The 22,316-nt window shown below is 43.3% G+C and overlaps 1 protein-coding gene across 3 annotated transcripts in view; it reads right to left on the bottom strand.

The window, feature by feature from the left end:
* HERC4 (HECT and RLD domain containing E3 ubiquitin protein ligase 4) overlaps positions 1-22,316 on the bottom strand; it is a 164,104-nt gene that overhangs the window by 106,627 nt on the left and 35,161 nt on the right. For all 3 annotated transcript variants that reach the window (XR_003942136.1, XM_030203132.1, XM_030203133.1), the window contains exons 8-13: positions 20,942-21,102; positions 20,659-20,735; positions 18,298-18,422; positions 16,068-16,127; positions 13,467-13,578; positions 4,820-5,009 (exon numbers count right to left, since the gene is read on the bottom strand). Coding sequence is in view for 2 of the 3 variants with exons in the window: in XM_030203132.1 (XP_030058992.1) it covers positions 4,820-5,009; positions 13,467-13,578; positions 16,068-16,127; positions 18,298-18,422; positions 20,659-20,735; positions 20,942-21,102 (725 nt within the window). In the remaining variant the exon portion in view is untranslated. The remainder of the gene's footprint in view (positions 1-4,819; positions 5,010-13,466; positions 13,579-16,067; positions 16,128-18,297; positions 18,423-20,658; positions 20,736-20,941; positions 21,103-22,316) is intronic.

Raw genomic sequence — 22,316 nt, forward strand, 5'->3', positions numbered from 1 at the left:
AGGAATAGGAGTCAGTACAATGTGAGACAAATCTGCTAGATTGCTGTATTCACAAAGGAATCCAATTTATAAGGCTCAATAGGATATTTTTCAACAGAAATCCAGGACAAGTATCCTAGGTGCAAGATTTCTTAGCTAATTGCCTGAGGATATTTCTGACCAATGCACTATCTACTAGTGAAAAATCACCTGGCACATTATCAATTTTCTCAATGATCATTTCAAGCTAGTGAAAGGACTGCCCTTCCAAAGTTCTCAATTTTTTTAGGAAGTTATTAACACAGCACTATTGCTATGAAAAATGAGCCTACTAATAAGGCCTCCAGTATCTCAATCATTTAACATCGCAAAAATCAACAAAAGAACACATTGTCCAAAAGCAGGTTTAGGCTGCCACCAGAATAAAGTAACGAGCAGCGGCTACACATCAGGTTGCAGAACTGCTACTGATGTTGTATCAAACTGCAAGTGGAGATAAACAAAACAATACACTGAGTCTATACTGAAGAAATCATGGTGCCAAGCATGCATCTCAAGACATTTGATTTAATAGTTCGCTGGCTACATCCATACTAGTAAAGGAGCTCCATTTACCCATACGATAGATTTGGAGTACTGCTGGGTACTGGAGAGTAAACTGGATTTGTTTAGCTGCCAAATCTGCACAGATAGAATTGAAGGCTCTGTGTTTAGCTGCAACAGGGGCTGAAAAATCAGAATCTAACGACCATCATGACATATCGCACTTCTACCGAATTAGTGCCGCATTGTCTTGTGGGCAGAATTGAGAAATAACACAATAACCACTCTTGCTCTGTTTTTATCACACTGATTTCCCATGCAGTATGCACACTCGATGATGATAAGCAGCCCTGCACTTTCTGCTGGAATTTGTTCTTGCCCAAGCTAGGTTGCCAGCATTTTCATGAGGAACAGCTCAGCAATGGTTTCAGGAAAGCCTATATAACGTAAGTTATTATGTCTTGAATGGTACTCTAAGTCTTCAGGACCACACATCCGACATGCAAGGCTAACACCCAGGAGACAAACAAGGCCTCCAAACATAAGTGGTCTCTGGATGGCATTAAGTGACTTGCCCAAGGTCACAAGGAGCTACAGTGGGAATTGAACCCAGGTTGCCAGGATCAAAGCCTGCTGCACTAAACATTAGGCTACTCCTCCACATCCACTCCTCCTTTCTCCATGTTGACTGCTTCTGCCAGGCATAGGGCATGATGGAGGTCAGAAAAGGATAGCAGTCCTGTTTCTGTGACTATCTGCTGATGGTGTGACCCTATTTAGGGTTCTGATCCAGTTTGGGAACCACTGATCTAGGCAAATGGTAAACCTTCACAGGTTTTGCTTGGTCTGCAGTGGCATATGTCACTAAGCCTTCAGATTACTAGAAACACTCCCTCTTAAGGCCCTGAGGGCCAGTCAGGGTCTCTATGGTGAAACTAAGTGGTAATACACCAGACTGTACAAAGAGGATGCCCGAGTCCACATTTATTCAAGCTCTACACTACTGGCTCCTTTACACTCCTTTTTCAAGCTCACTCTGTCACAGTTCAGCATGCCTGAGTCCCTGTTTCAAACAGCTTAAACATCAGTCCAAAATACTATAATTCGGTACCTGTCTCGACCTAAGAAATATGACCAGGTTACCCCACTCTTGACACGTCATCACTGGCTCCCTACTGCTTTCCAAGTCCTGTTCAAGATTGTTGTACTAACTCACAGGGCCCTTTATACATGAACTCCTTCCTATTTACTGGCCCTCACTGCACCATATACCCCTAACCATACCCTTCACTCCATTCAGGACTTTTAGACTTTTCGTCCCCTCATCTCATTATGCTAGTCATTAATCTAACAGACAATCTGTAGCCACACCTCTACTTCGGAACACTCTTCCTGTGTCTTTGCAAACCAAGCCCTCCTATCCTAAGTTCACAGAAGGCTTGATTATTCACAAAAGATTTGAGATGTTCACTGGACCCCATGAGGAGCTATGGTAGATCTGCACCTCTGTCTACTGCTCCCCAGCTTCCCCTATTTAGCTTTCTTGGCCTAGTATCTGTGTCTAATAGCAGTGCCCCCCCTTCTGCTTTCTATTTTTCCCCCAGTCCTGTAATTTGATGGTGTTTTCCTTTTTTGTTTTCATTATACCTTGACCACTTTGCTTGGCTTGCCAAATAGCAATATGTTAAATTGGAATAAACAAACATGGTGGGAAGTGGAATTTTCAAAGAAATTTCTTGAGCAGGTAAAGACACCTATTTACCTGCAGAAATCTGTTTAGCAAATATAATGAGGCAATATTTAAAACAGCAGTTAACCCTTATGGTCGAAAAGATGAAAAGTGGACCAAATAAGACACACATTATGCAGTCTATTTATTAAAAAAAAAAAAAAAAAAACACTGAGTGGCGGGTGGGGGGGGGGGGGGAGCTGCTGCTGTTTGGTGGGAAAGGAGAGGGAGGGAAGGAGACAGTGGAGTGCAGCCTACTCCTGGTCAGGGGAGCACTATGGAGACACGGCACTAAGTTTCAGTTTATGCACAGAAAACGAAATTTGGTCAGCCTCTAGGGTTAGGTGACTTGCCCAAGATCACAAGGAGCTGCAGTGTGATTTGTTTAAACCAGGCTCTCCTGGCTCTTAGCCTGCTGCTCTAATCATTAGGCTGCTACTCCTCCACTACAGAAAAAGAGGAAGGGTGTTTGGGCCATGGATAGCCATTTGCAGACAGGTTGTCTTTTTTTTTTTTTTGGGGGGTGGGGGGGGGGGGTGGGGGTTCTCTGGGTTGGAGATGGTCCTTTAAGGACAAGGAGTGAGAAATCAGGGCCAAGACATCAAGCAACCGTATTAGCCTACTGTAGCTAACTTTTACCAAGAGCATCACTTTTAATAACAGTAATCATATAGCTGGATGCAGTACTTAGCCTGTCTACTTTCTGCAAAATCATTTGGCGCCAGCAGTTCTATAATTCCCTTTTGCAGGAGGATAATTTTCAATGGGTAAAATAGCCTCACTGAAATTTTCCATCCCCAAATGCAGCATATGCACTTCTTACCTATAGAAGAGCAATTCCTAGGGTCACTGGGGGGAAAAAACAGCACAGATACATTTGACTTCAAATGTATGCATATGTTTCTTGCTCCCACTCTACTGCCTGCACAAATAATAGGTACAATGTAGGCATTTTTTTTAATATATAGCCACGGTGTGTCCTAATTAAAAGAAATGAAACAAAAAAGTGAGAACGAATAAGGATACCAAAAATTTTTTATCCATATAAAAAATGACCCGACACGGCCGTGTTTTGGCCCAAAGGCCTGCCTCAGGGGTCTTTTACAACCTGGAGTAGTATGATGTAGAATGTGCACTGTGGAAAATGTGATATAGCAGAACCCTCTTGGGTCTCCTCTCTTCAAAAAAAATTTTTTGTAACGTAATGGCCATTGGCAATTGCACACGCTTTTTAGGAGAGGAGTATAACAGGTTTGTTCCTGGCCATTATGTTACAAAAATGTTTTTTTTGAAGAGAGGAGACCCAAGAGGGTTCTGCTATATCACATTTTCCACAGTGCACGTTCTACATCATACTACTCCAGGTTGTAAAAGACCCCTGAGGACAGCCTTTGGGCCGAAACACGGCCGTGTCGGGTCATTTTTTATATGAATAAAAATTTTTTGGTATCCTTATTCGTTCTCCTCACTTTTTTGTTTCATATCTCACGGTTTCGTGAGGGTTTTTACCTCCTTTTTTTTGTTGTGGCCTAATTAAAAGAAAAACATACACACACACAAATGATTCATGTCCATTCTCTTACAAAGGTTAGAGCACAGTACCACCTTTAGCTGCTACAGGGTCCATTGGAGTTAAATGGGCTCCCAGTAAATGAGTGATAACACGGTTAGTAGCCACTATTATTTATTTATAAAAGTTTTAAAACCATTTTTTGATAACATCATTCATAATGGTTTACAAAGCAAATAAAATAGTACAGACAAAAACAGTAAAAGGTAGAAGTCAGAATTAACCACAAGCCAGGGCAAATAAGTGTATTTTCAGGCCCTTCCTATATGTCAGAAACTGTTGCTCTTGCAGATCAGGTGGAAATTTTATTCTAGTGTTCAGGCCCAACCATCCTAAACATCCTCTTTCTCCATTTTACCTGACATATCTCTTTCCATCCTGGAACTGCTAATAAACCTTTAGCAGCAGTTTCCAGACTTGTTTGGTGCATAGGGATGTAAAAGCTTAGTTAATGCCTGCTCCCCAACCCATATACTTTGGTTATTCAGAAATTACTTAAGTATAAAGCAACACATGTTTTTTTTTTTTTTTGATGAATGCAAATTTAAATCATTTTGGCATTATTCCTCCTTATGCCCTAGTTTCTTGTAAGCTGGCATTGACAAAGACAGCAAGAAAAACAATTACTTTAAAAATATGACAAAAGAACAAAAAAAAACATACTTACAAAATATTCAATATACTTGCACAATACATCCATGTAATCAAAATACACAAACTGCTCCTGCCAATGGCTGGTTGCCTTCATTGTATTAAGTATACATAAGAATACTTAAAACATTTTTTTAAACAGCTCTTCTGCATTTCCTTATCAAAAATATTATACTCTATATTTGCCACCATAAGGATATATATATATAGATATAGATAGAGAGAGAGAGAGAGAGAGAGAGAGATGGATTTATACACATACATACATTCTTTTCTATAAGATATTTTCATTTTAAATATACAGCATATACAAAATTTCAATACAAACACTACCAAAATCTGCTTACCGAGTATTTTCAGTGGTGCTTTGTCTAGATTCACAAGAGCTGTTCCAAAGGGAATAGCTAATGTTGTGAAATTGTTTTCATCACTCATGAGTGGGCATTCTGGGAGGGTCAGATACAATCTCAGTGCTTCAACATCAGGTAAAGTACTTGTCAATTTAGGAATAAGGTTTTTTTCCAAACTAGCAGCCACCTATAGAAAAAATAAAACATGAATTTGATCTACAATAAAAATTCAAGTAGATGATGAACAAGTCTGAAAAATATACAAATCACAATGTTCAATTCCTGTAAGTCTAACTGGTAAACAATTCATCATGCTAACTGAACTGCACGAACTCAAACCAAGCAAAGTCTTTAAATTCTTTTCCTTACAACACATCGACCTGGAGAGACTCAGTGTATACAGTACTAGACACATTTGTTATCTAGTGAAGCAAATGCTACGGGACATCTCTTTTCAGTAGCCACTTGAAACCTTCTTTTCTTTACCTGGATTTTCTTCCAATAATTTGCCTATCAGGAGCACAACTACGTCAAACTCAATAATGGAAGACTACCAAAACATCTTGTATTCAGGATACCCACAATGAACATTCTTGAGTTTTATCTGTAAACTGTAGGTTCTTACCGGATTCATTATCTTGAAAACCTGATGTAATAGCAGTTATCAAATAATAATCCTGCACTAAAGGGTAAGATATAAAGAGAAGCATTTTCGATATGATGTCCAAATCCGATTTTGGACATTTTGCCCCCCCCCCCCCAAAAAAAAAGAAAAGGCCAAAACTATAGTGTCAAACATGGTCATTTTCAAACCAGATAAACACCTATCTTTTTGGTTCTAAAATCACCCTATTTTAGATGTTTTTGTGCTTGGTGCGTCTTTCTTTAAGAGCCATTTTCAAACAAAAACCATCCAAGAGAAAAACGCAAAAAAAACAAGCCATTGGGATGTCTGGGAGCCAGAAGTGGGGCAGCCTAGGGGGGCACTGCAGTGGATTTCACATAAGATGTCCCAGATACACATCTCACCATTAAACCCTTATATTGTGTGATGAGCCCTCCAAAACCCACCAAAAACCTACTGTACCCAACTGTACACTACTACAATAGCCCTTATGCCTGCAGGTGTCACCCATACGTGGGTATAGTAGGTATTTTGGGGGTTTTGGGGCGCTCACACTTTCCACCACAGGTGTACCAGTTAGAGTGGTCTGTGGGCCTGGGTCCCCATCTCAACACTCCACTGCACCAAACACTAGAAACTCTAGGGACCTGCTTGCTATTTAAGAGAAATGGCCATTATAGCTGCAGCTGTCAGAGCCTGGTATGTACTGTCACTTTCACCTCTCAGGGGGATGGGAGGGGTGACCACTGGGGGATTAAAGAGGGGGGAAGGTCTGACTTTATCACTCCACTCCATTGGTTATCTAGTCAGTTTGGGCACCTTTTTGGCACTCAGTTGTTACTGAAACAGGTCTAGCTAAAAATGTTATAATTTTTTCCCTGGATGTTGTTCCATTTTTGCAGAAAAACATCCAAATCGTAAATAGCCCTAGTCCAGTCCAAAACATGCCTCCAACACATCCCCTTGAGATGTAGATGAACTGCATAGAAAAGTCTTAAAATGAGTTCTTAAAATAGCAACTTGGACATTTTTGTGAAAAAAACATCCATCTGCTGCTTTGTGCCATTTTTTTGGATGTTTTTTCTGTTTCGAAAATGATCCCCAAAGTTCTCCAAGCTCATCTTATAAGAAGTGTTGCTAGGAGAACAATACATATGATCCCAGCCCCCCCCCCCCCCCCCCACCTCCCACACACACATTTAATCTGGGTTCTTCTACTTATCAGAATATTATCATCCACTAATCAACTAAACCATGATCCCAGTCCAACAATTTTAAGCTATCTGGCTTGTACATTTCCTTTGGTAAAACCAAAACACCAAAGGAAACCCATGCCAAACCAATCTGATTTCCTTGACTGGGTGACTGAGAAATGGTTTGAGAACATGCACTAGATCAATCATTCTTCATATTTTTTAGTTGGGATACACCTGACAGATGATGCTCACATGGGACACACTGCATACCTGACCATCATGGATATTTGTTCTGATACAGTATGGCAGTTCTTATGAATTAAATATAAACATTTTCTATATCCACAAAAAAAAAAAGCTTATCCCCCCCAACAACAAATGCTACTCAGAATTAGAACTAAATTAGAGCACTAATTCCTATGATTCAAACAACATGAACCCTACCTTAGAATAGGCAGACTCACAAATAATATACAGGGCACTAAGGTGAAATTAGGCCTTACCTGCTAATTTTCTTTCCTCGAGACCCTCCAGACCGGTCAAGACGCGTGGGTTATGCTCGCCTACCAGCAGAGGGAGACTGAGAACACTAACTTCAACTATGTACATATAACCTGTGCCCATCCCACAAAAGCCAGTATACACTTAGCAAAGCAGAGAAAACCCCCTGCAACCTGAACTCTTGAATGTAGAAAAACCCCTGTACCTGGAAAACCAATAGACAACACCAACAGTGTGCTCAGACAGACGGAACGTCAAGCGCCCCGCTCTGTCAAGTATTATGGACGAAGAAAAACTCTCCGACCCAATGAAAGATAAAAGGAATAGTCATAGCAGAACACGGCTCAAAAACTTCTGATACGAACAATATCTCTGAAATCCATAGGGCGGGCTCTTGACCGGTCTGGAGGGTCTCGAGGAAAGAAAATTAGCAGGTAAGGCCTAATTTCACCTTCCTCATCGACCCTCCAGACCGGTCAAGACGCGTGGGAAGTACCAAAGCAGTAGAAACTTAAGGGTGGGACCCTCGAAACGCAGAAGACAGCACAGCCGCTCCAAAACCTGCATCCTCTTTTGCCTGAACATCAATCCTATAATGCTTAACAAAGGAATGAATGGACGACCATGCCGCTGCTTTACAAATATCCTGCGGAGGAACAAAACTACTCTCCGCCCAGGAAGCGGCAACCCCCCGAGTTGAATGCGCCTTAAGCAACGGGGGCACCGAACGCCGCCTCAACAAATACGCTGAGGCAATAGCCTCCTTCAACCACCTAGCCAGAGTCCCCTTGGAGGCCGCAGCTCCTCTCTTAGGACCTCCAAACAAAACGAACAACCTATCCGAATCCCGGAAATCTCGCGTTCTGCTCAAATAGGACCGCAAGGCGCGCCGAACATCCAACTTAGCCAACCGACGCTGAGAGGCATCCCCCGAACGATCCCCCAACACCGGTAACGAAATCACTTGATTCACATGGAACGCTGAAACCACCTTAGGAACAAAGGAAGGAACCGTCCTCAAAGTCACTTTCTCTTTCGCAAAGGACAGAAAAGGCTCCCTACAAGACAAGGCTTGCAACTCTGATACTCTCCGAGCGGAAGCAATGGCCACCAGAAAAACTGTTTTCAAGGTAAGATCCTTACATGTGATGGACGCCAATGGTTCAAACGGAGGACCCACCAGAGTCTCCAAGACCAAATTCAAATCCCAAGGCGGAACCATTGGACGACGGGGCGGCCGAAGCAACTTCACTGCCCTCAGGAACCGCCCTACATCCGGAGAAGCTGCTAAGGAGACTCCTCCAACCTTACCTCTGAAACAAGACAAAGCCGCAACCTGCACCTTCAGGGAAGAAAGGGAGAGCCCCCTGTCCAAACCATCCTGCAAAAACTCCAAAATCTCCATCACCGAAGCCCGCAAAGGGACAACATTCCGTTCAAGACACCAACTCTCAAAGATGCGCCACACCCGCACATAAGCCAACGACGTGGACTTCTTACGCGATCGCAACATTGTATCAATGACTCTGGCCGAGAAACCCTTCTTTCTCAATCTGTGCCTTTCAAGAGCCAAGCCGTAAGCAAGAATGGAGAGGGGTCGGCCATCTCGATCGGTCCCTGCACCAGTCTCACCTGAGACCCCAGGGGAAAAGGACCCTGCACTAACAACCGCATCAGATCTCCGTACCATGGCCGACGAGGCCAATTGGGCGCTATCAGAATCACTAAGCCGGGATGACGACCGATCCGCTGTACCACGCGGCCCACCAGCGGCCACGGCGGAAACACATAGAGCAACTGCTGAGTCGGCCACGGCAGAACCAACGCGTCGAGACCCTCGGCTCGAGCATCTCTTCGACGACTGAAGTACCGCGGGACCTGCGCACTGTCGGCCGATGCCATGAGATCCAACACCGGCCGACCCCACTGCAACACTATCCGTTCGAACACTGAGGGATGGAGGGCCCACTCTCCGGGATCCAACATGTGCCTGCTCAGATAATCCGCGTCCACATTGTCCACTCCTGCTACGTGGCCTGCCGAAAGAGCCTGAAGATGGGCCTCTGCCCACCCCAACAACTCCGCCGCCTCTACAGCTAATCCCGGGCTCTTCGTCCCCCCCTGCCGATTCACATAAGCGACGGCCGTGGCATTGTCGGAAAGAACTCTGACCGCCTTGCCCTCTAGCAGACTCTGGAAAGACCGAAGAGCCAACCGAATTGCTCGAGTCTCCAGGCGGTTGATGGACCACGCCACCTCTACCGACGTCCATCGCCCTTGGGCCACCTGCCCTAGACAATGCGCCCCCCAGCCTAACAGACTCGCATCCGTGGTCAGTACCACCCAATTCGGCACCTCTAGCGGCATACCCTTCGCTAGATTCGGAGTGTGAAGCCACCAGCGGAGGCTGCGTCGAACCCTCTCCGGCAGCGCTAACCGCTCCTCCAACTCCTGGGATTGAGGGGACCAACGAGTCAACAACGAACTCTGCAACTGTCTCATGTGGGCCCTGGCCCAAGGGACTACCTCTATAGACGCAGCCATCAGACCTAACACCTGAAGATATTCCCGCGCCGCAGGCGCCCTCTGAGCTCGGAGCTGATGTATCTGAATCTGCAGTTTGGAAATGCGAGGAGCCGTCAAAAACACCCGGCCTCGCTCCGTGTCGAACCGAACTCCCAGATATTCCAGCGACTGTGACGGAACTAGGTGACTCTTGGCCAGATTGACAACCCAACCCAGCGACTGCAAAAAGGTCACCACCCGGGCGGTAGCCTCCTCGCTCTCCGCCTGCGTTTTGGCTCGAATTAACCAGTCGTCGAGATACGGATGCACCAAAATGCCCTGCAACCGTAAAGCCGCTGCCACGACCACCATCACCTTGGAGAAAGTGCGAGGAGCTGTAGCCAGGCCGAACGGGAGCGCACAAAACTGAAAGTGACTCCCTAACACCACAAAACGAAGAAAGCGCTGGTGCGCCTCTAGAATGGGGATGTGTAAATAAGCTTCTGTCAAATCCAATGAAGTCAGAAATTCCCCTTCCTGAACCGCTACAATGACCGAGCGCAACGTTTCCATCCGAAAGGAAGGAATCTTTAGAGCCGCATTGACCCTCTTGAGGTCTAAAATGGGCCGAAAAGAATCCTCTTTCTTTGGCACCACGAAGTAAATGGAGTAACAACCGGTACCTCGTTCTTCTGGCGGAACCGGCACCACAGCACCTAAATCTACCAGACGTGACAGAGTGTCTCGCACTGCCCTTGCCTTGCGCCTTGAATGACAGGGAGAGACGAGAAAGAAATCGGACAGAGGACCTTCGAACTCCAGCGCGTACCCGTCTCGCACTATCTGCAGCACCCACTGGTCCGACGTGATTTGGGCCCACCTCTGGTAAAACAAGCGTAAGCGAGCCCCTACACGAACCAGAGGCTGGACCCCCAAACCATCATTGCGACCCACGGGACGTACTGGCCGCTCCAGAAAAGGCAGCTCGCCCCCCCCCGGCGGCCCCCACGAAAGGGCTGGGTTCTCTGAAAATAACGACCCCGGAACCCCCCCGAGGGCCTACCCGGCCGATACCTTCTAGCTTCCTGAAAACGGCCTCGCACCGCCGCGCCCCTAGACGCCTTAGGCCGAAGCTCTGGAAGCCGCGGGATCTTAGTGTCACCAAGACCCCTAACCAACTTATCCAATTCGTCTCCAAAAAGCAAAGCGCCCTTAAAGGGAAGCGAACACAACTTTGCCTTGGACGCGGCATCTGCCAGCCAGCCCCGCAACCACAGGGCCCTTCGAGCCGCCACTGCAAGGGTCATGTTCTTCGCCGATGCACGCAACAAATCATATAGCGCATCTGCCAAGAATGACGAGCCCATCTCCAACTTTGCCAAATCCTGCACTAGGGCAGCTCTATCAACCTGCGGAGCATCTAGCAGCCGCTCAGCCCAGCGGAAACATGCTCGAGCCACCAGACCTCCACAAACTGAAGCCTGCAAAGCCAGCGCCGATAAATCAAAACTGCGCTTCAGAAATGTCTCCAATTTCCTGTCCTGAGGGTCCCGCAAGGCAGCCCCTCCATCTACAGGAATTGCAGTAGCCTTGGTCACCGCCGTCACTACGGCATCCACAGTTGGAGGCTTTAAAGAGTCTCTATCTTCCTGCGGAAGGGGATAGAGCTTAGCCATGGCCCGTGCCACCTTACAAGGTGCCTCCGGCGAGAGCCATTCCTGCGTTACCATCTCTCTAAGATCCGCATTCATAGGAAAGGTCCGAGATACCCTGCGGATCCCCTTAACCAACGGGTCCTGCTTTTCAGAGGGAGCCGGATCTACTGCCGGGTCAAACTTGAGCATAGTAGACACCTGCTCAATAAGATCCGCCAATTCCTCCCTGTGAAAAATGCGGACCACCGACGGATCCTCCCCGGGCACTGTCTCTCTATCTGGTCCGGACAAGGACCCCTCCTCCTCCTCCAGGGGACTAAAGTCGCCCTCTGACTCTGGAGGAGAAAAACAGTCCAGGTCTTCAGCCCACTCAACACGTGGCCTCTTAGCGCTCAAGCCCGCCCCCGGACTAAGGGGCTCCGTGCGCGATGGTCCCGCCTGCCAGGCTTGAAATAAGGACCAAACAAATTCAGGAGGGAAACCCATCCTTCCCGAAACGTCCCCTCCCGAAGCACCAGCCACCGGGCTGCCCTGAGGGCCGCTGACTAAATCCGGGATTCTCGGGCCCGAATCCAAAATGGCGGCGGTTCCCGCCAAAACCGGGACCGCCGCTGAACCGCTAGCCGAAGCCCCTGCAACCTCCTGCAAGGCTGGCGCGGGAAGTTCCGCCGCTAACACCGGCGGAGCGGAGGCCTGAGTCTTCGGTTCCCCGCAAAAGCGGCAGGAACCGCCAATCGCGTCGACCCCCCGACGAGCGCAAAAACGACAGCGAAGCGGCTTCGAGGACATCTTCGCGCCAAAAACCTCCCAAAGGTAAAGGAACTGGGAACTCACCCAAAGAAGCCACTCACAGCTCAACTTGCACGGCTGCCCAGCTCCGGCACTCCGGAGTGCAGCTGCACAGCTCTCCACAGCGTCTGGGTCTTTTTTTTTTTTTTTTTTTTTTTAAACTTTATTGCAGCACCATTTGAGCCCTGCTGCTATTAAATCCCTGGCACTCAAGGCTGCAATATAAAACTGCAGCCGAGGCACAAAGCTGCCCAAACTGGAGAGCTAGCTCGGGGGAGGGACCCGGCCACCCGGGTGTGACACCCCAGGGGGGACAATGGCAGGCCCCAGCGGCACCGCCAATCCCCAGCACACAGAGTAGTCCAGGCACAGGGAAGTTCCTCAGGAATGATCAATAGACCAGGCTAAAACTCTCAACTGATCCCTGACTCCTACCAGACCGGACAAGCTGCACAGGCTGCCTGTCTACCCTCTGCTGAGACTGAGAAAATACTGGCTTTTGTGGGATGGGCACAGGTTATATGTACATAGTTGAAGTTAGTGTTCTCAGTCTCCCTCTGCTGGTAGGCGAGCATAACCCACGCGTCTTGACCGGTCTGGAGGGTCGATGAGGAAAACAACAATACACCTACTACTCAGAAAACAAAACAAGTGGGACTGCTAGAGTACTACATAGAAACAGCATGAAAACAAAGGGGGTCTTTTACACAGTCATGCTAGTGTTTTTAGCTCACGGTAAAAATCAGCTGGCAGTAAATGCCGAGACGCCCATAGAAATATAATGGGCGCCTCAAGTGTTTACTGCCAGCTGATTTTTACCGTGAGCTAAAAACGCTAGCGTGGCTTTATAAAAGACCCCCAGAATCCTACATCTCAGCCACACATAAAACACAGACAAACCGGTGGCAAGATGGGGTCCGAACAGGAAGTGTGTGAGAAAGCTCCTCAGACTAACCTCGTTCTCGTCGGTATTAATTACCTAAAAACAATGTTCAATGCCCAAGAGGAGGGGGATATTATGCATTCTGTAGACAAATACAACTGATACAAGAAGGTTAACAAGAGGAAGAGTTTAACCTTTCTTCCACTGGCTCCATTTCTACTCACTGGCAAGGAGAAAGAACTCAAAGACCGACTATTATGACATAATCAAGTCAATTAAAAACAAAGAAAACACGGCTTAAAGTATCACTCTAACCAGAAAAATATTTAGAATGCAATATACTAAAGATTCCATCAAAGGTAAGTCAGATTGTATAACTTTAGTTTTGGTTTAGGTCACATCTTTCTCCAGAAACAACTACACTTAACTTGTTAAGAAATACATATGATGCATTCCTAAATGCGCGTAATACATTAACAGGAGGACATACCTGTTGGCATATCTGTGGATGATCAGGCTGTATGAGCTTGTGGAACAGAAGTCTAGCAGTATTCATGTCAACCCCTGAGAATCTGGTGCTGGTTCGGTAGTGATCATCATTGCTGAAAATACACATTTGTAAATACACTTAATTTTAACCACTCCTACACAGCCCAAGATCCCCTACGTCTCAATATGTTTAAATATGATGGTTTGTCTCTTCTTGGTAGGATTCCTTTTAAAGCTTTAAACTAAACTCCTCCTCATATTTTTTTTTTCCCATTAACAAATACAGGATTGTTTTGGTAAGGTATTCTGTTTTCCAGATGCAGTGATGCAACTGCAGCGTTCCATGCTATGCTTTTGCAATGTAATAACATGTTCACAGATCATACTGTATGCTGTCCAGTGGACCATGCTACTACTGAACCAAATAATGGGTCAAACATTTTGCCATATTAGCCATATCACCTCCTAGTAGTATATGCCAAAAAAAAAAAATGCCAAAATGTGTTTCCCTAGCATTAAGCTATCCAGAACTCTTTCCTGTGTGCTCATGTCTCTCCTCCTTTTTAATATTTTAGAATTTTTCATGGGTTAGAGGGTAATAGGTAATCTTTTCTTTAAATCTGACACTTCACTGGTGCAGCTAGCGTACATACAAGTTACAACGATTTTCTTAGGGAGAAAATGGGCACACTTTCCCTTTGAAACTTTCCAAAAATACCTACATACAGCTACCCCTAATTTTGAGATCATTTACACACACAATCTGAAAATCCAAGGGTATGGTTGAAAGTCACCAAGGAGCACATCTGCTTGCCCTGGGTAAAAGTATGAGAGCAAGGGAATTATGTACAAACTTAACTGCATACGGCCCAATTTTATAACAAACCATTTCTATGCATAAACCACTGTGTAAGTGTGTAATCATCTGAAAAAATTAACCCCTTAGATAGCAATTTTAAAATGCGATTTTCACAGGTGAATCAGTGGTTTCCAAAGAAAATGAGCTCTTTGAAAACTGCCTATCTGTGTACAGGTAAAAGTACCTACCTTGATCCACAAGATGTGTATTCACAATTGCTGGTAGCAGGGACTAAAATGATGCACATACTTTTGAATTTTCAAAAAATATGTACACTATTTTGGTCATTAAAACAACACTTGCAGAAAGAAAATATGAGATGGGAATACTTTTCTTTACATAATTTTCACAAGGCACTGCATGAAAAATGCATTGGCAAAAAAGACTATGGACTTTGGAGATATTCATCTAGTATGAAAACCAGCCCATTAAAATGCAGACTCCACTGAACTACAGACACAAGATCACCACTTCTGTCTCTGAAGAGTTTAGTTTTTACCTATTACATTGCAGTAATTTATTTCAACTGAAGACAAACAGATAAGCTTGCAGAAAGACTAACACCATACAGTAAACACGTGGAAGGTAATTCTGTAAAAGGACGCCTACTATAAGAGCTGTTTATGGCACCTACTTTAAGCCTATTCTACGAAGAAAAAAAAAAGTATGTATCCACTTTTCTCTACAGATTACTAGTACAAGTGGCAGAGATTGTGCAGCGCTATAGCTAGTATAAACGCCTGTGCCTAGATGTAAACTACACACTTAGATAGCAGTGTTTCCAGGGAAAAATGATTGATCACTTTAAATTTGCAAATGTAAGCGGTGACACTCACAGGCTAACTGAACTTTAACCCGCAAGAATTACACACTCACCTTCTCATCGGTTTGAACAAATATCTAGCACTTTCATACACTCATCTTTAAAGTGTTAGTCAGGAGGACTAGTTGTCCGATATGATCACGTTTTGCCAAAGCTGTTTCAAGGACTATCCCCTTATAATAAGCAGCACATTAGTACACTGTCACATTCTTTACTCTTGCAAAGCATTTGACAATGCATTAAGCTGCTGTTTATAGTTATAAGGGGATAGTCCTTGAAACAGCTTCGGCAAAACGTGATCATGTCAGACAACTAGTCCCCGCCCAACAGAAACTTTAAATTTATAAGATGGGTATATGTAAAAATTAAAATTCATAAGATGAATATATATATTAGCATTTTATTTGTGAAAATTGGATATGCATAAATAGTGCTATATATATATATTCACATTGATGAGGAAGAGGGTGTGTAATTCTTACAGCTTATAGTTGAGTTAGCCTGTGAGTGTCACTGCTGAGGTTTGCAGATATAAAGTGATCTATCATTTTTCCCTGGAAACACTGCTGTCAAGGTGTGTAGTTTATATAAGTTTCGAATTATTGCCATTATAACCTTGGTTTGAAGAATGTGCCTAGACATATGCATGAAGGCAATAAATGGTAGTATTCTTTAATTTATGATGTACATGTGTGTTTCGCCCAAACTCCACCCATGCACACACCCACCAGCACAGTACATGCCATCAAACATGGTGCATATTTTTCTACTAGTTAGTAAGAGGTCATTCACATGCATACTCACACATGTAAGTGACTAAAATACTGCCATTTATGTCTTCTTGCTGCCTCAACTAGGTGGCTCCTTATAGAATTACCCCCCTCACCCCACTCCCCCCAGTGCAGAACCTGTGTACCTACCTGACAGCAAGAAAACTTCCATTCAGACACCCAGCTGATGAAAATGTTCCATCAATCTCACTAAGGAGTAAAACACAACATTAGAAAAAGCAGGGTGTCAGATTAGCAAACCAAAAGAAAAAAAGCAGATCAAAAAAGACAAACAAATGGAACAGGAGGGTAACAGAAGAAGTGGTTTATTACAAGTTACCCGACGTGGCCACGTTTTGCCCTCAGGCTGCGTCAGGGGTACAAAAAACTAGTAGGGGTAAAAAGCAAAGTGAACCCCTAAAAGTAGTCATACAACCACCTTACATAAGTGCTTCCCAAGCTTACTCAGCAGTCTTAGCAATGCTATGTTGACTGCCAGTTTCTTGCCTGATAATTATCTTTCCTTGAGTTCTGTCAGACTTTCAGAGGCGTGGGCTAAGTCCACCACCACCAGCAGTCTCCATTCCCAAAGCTGATGAAGGAATTCTTGGAAATTCTACATGAGATTACAATCAGTTTAGATTTGATGGAATCTTGGGCATTCAGTTTCAAACTCAAACTTAAATCGGGAAAAGACTAAATTCCTCATACTTACCAATCCCTATCAACTCATTTCCTTAAAAAATTTCACTACTGACAACACATCATACGCCTTAGATCAAGCGATGAAAATTCTTGGAATCACCATCGACCACCACTTATCATTCGAGTCTCAGGTCTCTAAAGTGGTCTTGAGCGTCTTACACACACACTATGGAAGTTAATAAAGGTCGAGTCCTTTCTTCCCAAGCTCCACACTTCACACTATTACCCAATCTGTGGTATTATCCAAATTTGACTATTATAATGCCATATATGCAGGAAAATTTCACTCCTTAAAAATTACAAACAGCACAAAATATCGCTGCTTGCTTTGTATGCAGTTTTCCTCGCTTTGAGAAGGCTTCCCCTCTTTTATTAAAACTTCTCTGGTTTACCATAAACGCCAAGATCACCTTTAAAATTTACATGACTGTTTACCAAATTACATACGGTTTAACACCCACTTACATCCAACATCTAACTGATTTACCTTCATGTAATGCAGTAACAACATCTAGAGAATACCTCAGGCTCCATTATCCAGACTAAAAAAGTCTTTCCTACACATTAATTCTTGTTACAGACTTCACATATCAGAGAACCAAACTTTGGAATTCTCTACCTAAGCAATTAAGATGCATAGATGATGATCTGAGATTCCTCAAATTACTAAAAGCTTTTGTATCAAGTACATATCTTATCAACAGAAATAAACTAATAATCTTCTCGCTTATATATTTCAAACTAACCAATACTTTAGCTTCATAATAAACATACAATTATGTAAATTGGTTCAATCATTGGTATTCGGTCATCTAGATTATTGTAATGCACTCAAAAAAACTCCAGACAGCCCAGAACACTGCAGCTAGACTCATATTTGGGAAATCAAAATATGAAAGTGCTAAACCCCTACAAGAGAAACTACACTGGCTCCCACTCAAAGAACGCATCGCGTTCAAGGTGTGCACCCTAGTTCACAAAATCATCCATGGTGATGCCCCAGCCTACATGTCAGACCTGATAGACCTACCACCCAGTAATGCTAAAAAATCATCTTGCACATTCCTTAATCTTCATTTCCCCAATTGCAAAGGTCTAAAATATAAACTAATGCAAGCATCAACCTTTTCCTATACGAGTACACACAATTCTGGAACGCGTTGCCGCGCAACCTAAAAACGATCTACGAACTAACCAGCTTCCGCAAACTACTGAAGACTCATTTCTTCAACAAGACATATCACCAAGATCATCACATGTGAAAGCCCCCACATGTACCCAGAATTATCTTAAAATGTTTTCTTGTTATTTTACTATTATGCTTTTATCATTATCATGTAACCCAAAATCCTCTGTAATACCAATTGCCTATTCTCTTCTCATTTCCACTATTCATGATGTATTGTAAGCCACATTGAGCCTGCAAAGAGGTGAGATAATGTGGGATACAAATGCAACAAAATAATTAAAAAAATTATTCCTAATATGTTAAATGCTACAATTACATGACTATTTTAATTTGAAGCTTTTCTTGCAAGTAAGCCACATTGAGCTTTAGCTTGTTCGGGATAATGTGGGATATAAATGTCATAAATAATAATAAACCACTTTGGTTGTACCACAGAAAAGACAGTACATCAAGAATCTAACAAACATACACATGGCTTCTACTCACTTTGCTATCTCCGCTGGAAGTCTTCCTGATGGGTAATTCAGCCATCTCTGAATAAGCATCTCATTCACTGTCCAGATTTGGCTAGAAGGGTCTATATTTCTAAAGTCATCTGGTGGCAATGAATTCTAAAATATAAAAACAAATCCAAAAAGCAAATAACATTAAAGAAGTGGCATCAATCCTTTTCTGTACAAACTTTAAATTATACCACAATTCTTAATCTACTATCACTGCTCCTCTCACATCCGGGGAAAAGAAAAAAAATCAGGAAAGCTAAAAATACTTGGAGGAAAATTACTAGACATTTTGTTGGGCACCCGACATAATAGCCTGGACAAAATAGCCTTGTAACAAAATAGCCCCTGAAAAATAGCCCATAGTCCTTCACAAAAATAAGAAGTAAAGTAAAACCTGTTTCCCTCCCTCTGGGGGTCCAGCATCTCTTCTCCCCCACTATCCCTACTCCCTCATCTGAGCTCTCTCTTCCTTCTACTCCCTCTCCAGGGCAGCATCTTTCTCTCCCCAACCCCATGTTCTGTCATCTCTGTTCTACTACCCCCTTTCCTGCATTCTGGCATGTCTCTCCCTTCCTTCTCTTCCCATGGTCTGGAAATACATTTCTTACCCTTCCTTCCCACCCCCTAACATAGTCCAGCATGTCTACCTCTTCCTCCTGCCTACCCTCCATGGTCCGGTATCTCTCCTGCCCTCCTCCCACCTGGCAATACTCCAATGTTCCTGTGGTCCACTGGAAGCGTTAACAAGATGCTTTGGCTGGACTTGGAAGTGTTTTCTCCGTTGTGTCCTGCCTACTTGGACATAAGAAGTTATATCAGATGAGGTGGAATTGTGAGCAGACCCTTTTGTCAGGGGCTGATTTAACAGGCTTTTTTGTCAGGTTTTTTTTTGGTTGGGGCTATATTGACCAGGTACCATTTTGTTGATGTATGTCAGTTATAATCCAAAAGTACAACCATGTTGCTCACCAATACAAAACATGAACAGTCCTTTGGGGATTTGTTTTATGTAGACCCATTGACTTTTTTACTACAATAAACCTTTTGTTTTATCAGTTCTTACTCCACGGTTCCACGATTCAATTTTTTATTGGTCCACCCCTACTTTTCTGTTCTTTGGAATTCCTTTCATAGGGGACTTTTCTCATTTTCTTGTTTTTTTCCGTTTCTGATTTTATAGGTTCAAGTAGGCCTGACAGAAGTCTAAGAATGGTGGCAGGATGTAGATGGTGGCACTGCTGTGAAGATGTAGGAGAGTAAATGTCAAAAATATACTTACTTTTGAGTCGTTAAACCATTATGAATATTGAAGGTCCTTGTCTCCAGTGACTTGATCCTACCTAGAGGGCAGTTAGGATTTAAAGGAAGCCCAGGTAACTGAGGCGCTATCAAGCTTCACCAGAGGGTGCTGCTCCACCAAGATTTTGCCACAAGAGGCACTAATAATTTCCTTTTTCCTGCTTGTCACTCCTCTCCCTATGCACCTTCTATTTGTTTGGTCATCTTAAGATCATCTGAAATAATCGCTCCCTGATCCCACTCTTCTTTCATGCAAAGAATTACTTCACTCCCTATACTGTACTGCTCCCTTGGGTTTTTCCAACTCAAATGCATGACCTTGCATTTTTTTTTTAACAATAATTCTTAGCTGCCAAATTTCAGACCATTCATCAAGCTTCACTGGTTGCCCCATCTTAAAAAAAAGATATAGAACTAGAAAAGATACGGAGAAGGGCAACTAAAATGAGGAAGAAGGGACCACTCCCATATGAAGAAAGGCTACAGAGATCATGATACTTCAGTTAGAAAAGAGACAACAGAGAGGATATGAAAAACTTTCAAATTATAAGTGGGATAGAACAGGTAAATAAGTAATAGTTATTTACCCCATTCAAATAGTTCTAAGAACTGGGGACACTCCATACAACTAACAGATAGCAGACTTAAAGCAAATCAGAGAAAGCGCTTCTTCACTCAGCACAAAATTGAGCTGTGGAGTTTGTTGCTGAAGGATGTTGCCATCTACCATAGCTGGTTTTTAAAAGTGTTAAGTTAAAGAAGTTCCTGGATAGAAAATAAATAAACCATTATTAGCCAGCTACACCTGGGAAAGCCATTATTTATCCCTGGGATATTCCAAGTTTTTTCCTAATGGCCCAGACAGGCCAAAATCAGATTCAAGATCCTGGACTTACTGAACCTGTGATCTGACCCAGCATGACATATTTTATGTTTTTATATATAAATAGACTAAGGTTATGAAGACACTGGACATCACCTTGTATTACAGACTCATTTTCATTTGTGCCTCTTTTGCAAAAGAAGGGTGGTGTATTTGAATTACCTGTGGGTCAGAGTAATGTGAAAAACTTTGATCCCCACCAGAAAATATTTTCTTTGCACAGTAACAGTCTCCTAAACCTGTAACAGAAAAAAGTACATACAAATTTAAGCCTTTAAATTTGTTGTATTTAAAAGATATACACAGTAATGCATATACATGACTCTTTATGGGCTTTGCCAGAGCAAACCCTACATATTTGATGAATGTCAAATAGCAACAAGATTCTGGACTCACACATTCAATAAGACACATAACAGAGCACAATTTTGTGCAATTTCCTTACTTGATGTGGATGGGTTCAGTCTACTGTGAGAAACCCAGTTGCCTTTTACACTGAAAGGACTTTTCCTGTTGCAAGTTGTCCCAGTCCCTAGTTGTCCATTACCTCCAAGACCAAAGGAATAAATTCTCCCAGATGAAGGAACAAAAGCTAAAGTGTGCTGCCTAATAGTAAAGTCAGAAATACATAGTTATAAACAAGTTCCTTAACAGATGTGTAACCTATATTCTAAACTAAAAGGCCAACAGTGTAAGTGACTATCTATCTAGCATACTCATTCAAATCTGTGCAATAAAAAAACCTACATAGTAACATAGCAACACAGTAAATGATGGCAGATAAAGACCCACACAGTCTATCCCATCTGCCAGAGCTGCACCTGGTACTTCAGGCAGGCTACACTCCTTCTTGATAACACAATTGCATCACAAATCGGGCAGTAGGAAATTTCTCACAATTTCAACTAACTACATATAGACATTTTTATTTGATACAATCTTGGAAGAGTGGTTTTATAATTTTGGTTACTGCATAGTCACATTCAATGTCAATACTTGATTAAAATAATAACCCAGCAATGTTGAAAAACTGATATTTTATTCGCTCTCAACTTTAAGGTGTCTTCTCTCCACCCCAAGATACATTCCTAGCATATATGTGATAATGTAAGCACACTTGTTCTTGATCTGTCCTTGCTATTGTCAAGTCATAGACCAGAGAAGTCTGCATGGCAATAGCCTTACTTCCCAAGTTTCCATCAAAGCCCCCGCCCCAGCCCACCCACATAAGTCTTCCATAACTGGGACGCACACCATAGAAGTCTGCCCTGTTTTGCCATATTTGGAACACTGACCGTACAACTTTACCCAGCACTGGCCTTACTTCCCCAACTACTGGGAGTCGATGTGTAAGAACCATTGCGCAAGCATATGCCTACTGCTCCTTTTTCCATATTAGGGATCCCTTGTGTTTATACCACACAATTTAGAATTCTGTCACTATTTTTGCCTCCACCACACACTCTCTAAAAAAGTACTTCCTGGTGTTACTCCTACATCAATTACCCCACAACCTCAATTCATGTCCTCTAGCTCTACTGCTTCCCCATCTTTGGAAAAGATGTGTTTATATATTAATACCTTTCAAGTATTTATGTCTGTATCATATATCCCTTATCCCTTCTTTCCTCTAGGGTACACATATTTGCAGTTCAATAAAAATCTGGCAATCCCAGTCTTCATTCTTCAGAGTAAAGAGAACTATGCTTAATGCATTGTATTGCACATTTACTGTTAGATATATAGAAGGATCTTGTCACATAATGTGAACACTGGGTGGGGGGGTCCCTCCTCTACTGACCTCACTTCCTAGCTGCTGC

The sequence above is a fragment of the Microcaecilia unicolor genome, chromosome 5 (assembly GCF_901765095.1).
Source record: "Microcaecilia unicolor chromosome 5, aMicUni1.1, whole genome shotgun sequence".
NCBI lineage: Eukaryota > Metazoa > Chordata > Amphibia > Gymnophiona > Siphonopidae > Microcaecilia > Microcaecilia unicolor.